Consider the following 4,847-nt stretch of genomic DNA (forward strand, 5'->3'; position numbering starts at 1 on the left):
TATATATATTCATATAGATAGGATGATAAATTGAATATTAATTCAATTTAAAACCAAGTGGCCTAGCATATAACAAATCTGAAAATTCAGAAAAAATTGTATTACACGTATATAAGGGATGACCACTAGGTGGACATCCAATATGCTAGAAAGAGGTCGGTGGTGTTTTCAAAGGGATGGCATGTGTAACCTGATCACCTCTGCCGATCAAACTCTCAACCCATTCACTCCAGTTGCTACACTGATTCTGCCCAAATTTGACGTCATGTTACTTCGTTTGGTTTGAAATAAAGAACTTGATTAGCTTAATAATCCCAACTTAATCCCGGGCAAAGCCGGGCTATACTGCTAGTGAACTATAAGTGGTGGAGCTTAACTTCCTCCTCTAACAAGGCTGTTGCTGGACTGCTCCAGCCCTCATATTTGTTGAGTCTGACTTCTCAGCACATTACTGCAGCAATCATCAGCAGACCTAGGATTTGTCTTGGATTGACTCGTCAACAGGTCAACACTGCAGCAATCTACAATATATGTCTCTTCAGTAGATTCAGAGTCTAATAGATTTCCTGTAGAGAACTCAAACTTTCAGAGGGGGCTGTATCTTCTGGTTAGGCTTTGTCACTTCAATTGTCTGAGTATCTAAACACAGAAACACAAGAAATGTTGAATATTGATCTATAATCATAAACAAGTAGCTGTAAGAGTTATATGTTGGTAGAAAGCCTTTCAAGCCAACACAGATGTGTGGAAATGAAATGTTTAGCATGAAGAGATGACTAGAATTGTGATTTCAATTCTGAATATGCAATGCTTTCACTGTAAGTTTTTTAACATTTTTTTTTAACATTTTGCAAAGTTCTTAGATTTGACACAGTGCATCTGGCAAGAGTATTAGCAGCTGTGTTATCTCTTATGTCATAATTGTACAAGGGTGTGCTGAAAAGTTCCTGGTTTTAAAAATATCACAAAAGGCCTGGTTGGAGGCCCAACCTTCTAAGTTCTTTTACAGGGCTTAGAAAACTGAAGGACCACTACAATAGGTGAATGACTCTGAGAGGGGAATAGGTTAAATAAAATCATAATTAACTGATCCCCTGTATTTTCTTTTACCCAAAGCTAGGAACTTTTTAGTGATAGTTCTGGCCAATCTTATCTTATCTTCATTTCCCTTCTGCTTTTGTGATTAAATATGAAATGACTACTTGTTGATCAGTGTCTAATGTAAAATGGCCTCAAAGTGAAAATGTTCTACATTTCCTAACACTTTCTGTGATAGTCATAGATTATCTTTTGACAAGAAATTTAGTCAAGGAGAAAGTGAATTTTGAGTGATTTGTTACACTGAGAAAGGACACTTGAGATTGTTGTCCCAGGAGCATCAGTTTCAATATATAGTGATATTTCAGTTAAGATAGGTGAGAGAAAGGTATTAACTGTTGAAATTTTAAGCAGATGAGCAACATCCAGGTGTCTTTCTTTGGTAGGGAAAATAAGATTTAACTGGGGTTGAATTAGTTTCAAGAAAAGAGATATCCATTTAGCAAGAAACTTGTAAAAGTTGATAGTTGTAATAGAGACTAATGTCTCTCTCTATCACCTTTCAACAGCATTATATATTAAGGAACAGTAGAACAATTAACAACATAATAAAAATAAGTTTTATTTTTGATGATGCTTGGTTTATAAATCCTGTGTCACTCAGCTTAGCAGCCACTGATTAATTTGTAATCAACTTCCTTGATGCATGCCAGAGGAGCAAATAGCTATAATATCGATAGCATCGTGGTGAAGAGTGCTTCGATGAGGAGCGAGGTGTTGTCACGTAGAAGGTCTCTCGCTCAACTGTCTAAGAAAGTGAAACCAACTCTTTAAGTACTAGTTTTACTATGCATGCGCACTCGAGGGGCTTCCGGTGGTGAAGTCCCTTGAGCATGCGCAGAATAGTACTTCCTCAATGGCGGCTATAATTTCGTGCCACTACAAACTTAACAAACCTAGTAGTTATTGTGGCTGTTTAGTATTGCTAGGCACTGGGTAATCAATGAAGAGATTCAATCTTTCCAGGTCAGTTTGCAGAGAATTATTTTCTATTTTGTATCTTAGGTAACATGAAATTTTGTATCCTAGGTAACATAAAATAGTTGTTGTTATGGTGATAGCAACTGGAATCTGTAAAAATTTGCATTCTGCTGTTTAATGAAGATGTGATTGAAAGTAACTATTATAATATTGTAAATTGATACAATCTGTAATATGACTGAAGACTGATAGTGAAATGAAGCTATTAAGCAGAGTGAGTTTTGTTGTTCAGTTGAGTCTAGGATTCAGCAACAAATTGATTCTCAGCTACCATCTAAAACATTTAAATGTAGTATACAAAACATGAATAGTATATGTCTGTATTTATTGAAAATGGCTGACTGCCAACCTTCAAATATGATATACCATAATGCATCTGAACTGGAAGTAGTATGTATATGTGTGTATGTGTGTGTATGCATGCACTAGTGTAGCTGGGGCGGGGGGCAATAGGTGCAGTCTGCCCTGGCTGGCACTTTTGGGTTTGCTATAAGCAATATATGTTTTCTGTGAGGTCCAGTCGGGTGGCAAATGGAAGGGCTGCCCCAGGCGGCACACACTCCAGCTACACTAATGTATGTATGTATGTATGCATGTGTGTGTGAGAGAGAAAGAGAGAAACTTCATACAGCATAACAAAACTAACAAATAAAAAAGCTGACATTGGCTGTAACATATAAAGATTATTTCTTGTTTATTATTTCAGGTATTATATATGTCAAATAATGTAGTGAGTGACTGGAATGAATTCAATAAATTAGTAAGTAGAAATACAATTAATATAATTAATATCAAAGTACATAAGATGGTGGTGAGTTGGCAGAGTTGTTACCATGCTTGGGAAAATGCTTGGCAGCATTTCTTCCAACTTTATGTTCTGTGTTCAAATGCCGCCAGGTTCACTTTCACCTTTCATCCTTTCAGGGTCAATAAAATAAGTACCAGTTGAACACTGGGATTGATGTAATCGACTTACTCTTCCTCTGAAATCACTTACCTTTTGCCAAAATTTGAAACCCTATGGAACACAGGCATTGATGACTTTTCTTCACTGCTCTCAAATCTGGGTTGTCTTTTCTTCTCCTAGCTCTGGTTGGTTTCAAATTGTTATTGATTATTTCTGTAATTTTGCAAGTTCTAGATTTGGATTTTGGCCCTATACAAACCCATTTTACCTCTGGGGAGAGGCAGTCCATATTAATCTACATTATTTACATTTGACGGATATTTGTCCTCATCTTGTTTGTTGTTAATACAACATTTCAGCTATATACCCTCCAGCCTTCATCAGGTGTCTTGGGGAAATTTTGAACCTGGGTTCCCATTCCTAAGGTATTTTTTGATATTATTATTATCATTATTCAAGTCACTTGGAATCTTGGAGTTAGTAGCCTGTGCTCTTAACCACTATTCCATATGTACGTGGGCAATTATGCAGTGAATTTTAGGGCTTATAAATCTAATATTTTCCTATCCTTCCTTAATACGGTTCCCATACGCTATTCGTATCTGCACTCAGTCTGCTTAGGAGGTTGTTGTGTCCTAGAATATGTGCTGCTTCTTTTAGTTTTCACATTTTCCATTGGCGTTTTCTGTCTATTATTTTAACTTCATCCCATAGGGGAAGGTGGTCTCCATTTTTCCATACATGATCAGCTATACCCGATTTATCAATATCTCCTCGTGTCACAGCTTTACGATGTTCCTCTAGCCTTATTTTGAGGGGGCGACATGTTTCACCTTTGTATAACCTACCACAGCTGCATGGGATGGAGTACATGCAGTTTTTGGTCATATTCTCTTCTATTGGTGATTTTACTTGGAGATATTTGCTAAGTGTTGTATTACTCTTGAATATTGTCCTGATGTCATATGGGCCGCATATCTTTTGTATCTTTTCAGAGAGGCCTTCACATAGGGTAGACAGACTGTGGATAGTTTATTGGTTTCATCCCTTCTTTTCTTCATAATTGGAGTGGATAGTATGTTCTTGGGGTAGTTGTTGCTTAATAGATTGTTAATGAGCTTGATCATTTTTCCCTGGTGTGTATCACGATCACTACTTATATTCTTTGCATGATGTTTTAGGAGCTGAGCAATCCCTCTCTTTACACTGTATGGATGGTGGGAATTGAAGTTGAGGTATCATCCAGTGAAGGTCGGCTTGCAGTATACGGATGTCCTCAATCCATACTTGGTGCGTATTATTAATACATCCAGGAATGCTAGCTGATTGTCTTTTTCCTTTTCCATTGTGAACTGTATGGATAGCTTTATTGAGTTCACATGATCTAACAACACTTGGACATCTTCCTGGTGGGGCCAGAGTTTAAAGGTGTCATCAACATATTGCAGCCATAGGGTTTGTTTTCATGGTGTTGATCCTAAAGCCAAATTCTCAAAGTATTCCATGTATATATTGGCTATTATCAGTGATAATGGCAAACCCATAGCTAAACCCTCTTCTTGTCGATATATATCAGTGTCCATACTGAAGTAGGTAGTTTCTACACAGAAGGTCAACATTTCCATCAAGTTTCTTATTGGTATACTAGTGCATTCTTTTAGATGGGTGTCTGTCACTAGTTTTTCTTGAATCACCAATAGTGTTTCACCAAAAAGAAAAAAGCAACAACAACAACAAAAAATACCTTAGGGATGAAAACTCGGGTTCAAAACTTTCCCCAAGACACCTGATGAAGGCTGGAGGGTATATCAGCCGAAACGCTGTGTTAACAACAAACAAGATGAGGACAAATATCTGTCAA

At 37.1% G+C, this 4,847-nt stretch overlaps 1 protein-coding gene across 7 annotated transcripts in view; it reads left to right on the top strand.

The window, feature by feature from the left end:
* Window positions 1–4,847, top strand: part of LOC106883632 (dynein axonemal light chain 1) — a 27,156-nt gene that overhangs the window by 16,123 nt on the left and 6,186 nt on the right. For 5 of the 7 annotated variants that reach the window (XM_014934728.2, XM_052972715.1, XM_052972711.1 and 2 more), the window contains one exon: window positions 2,786–2,839. The exons of 1 other annotated variant lie outside the window; for it this stretch is intronic. In XM_014934728.2, the coding sequence (XP_014790214.1) occupies window positions 2,786–2,839 (54 nt within the window). Of the gene's footprint in view, window positions 1–2,785; window positions 2,840–4,167; window positions 4,277–4,847 lie in introns of all 7 variants that reach the window. One more of the 7 variants, XM_052972712.1, reaches the window with a different exon arrangement.

Source organism: Octopus bimaculoides, chromosome 14 (assembly GCF_001194135.2).
Source record: "Octopus bimaculoides isolate UCB-OBI-ISO-001 chromosome 14, ASM119413v2, whole genome shotgun sequence".
Classification (NCBI taxonomy): domain Eukaryota; kingdom Metazoa; phylum Mollusca; class Cephalopoda; order Octopoda; family Octopodidae; genus Octopus; species Octopus bimaculoides.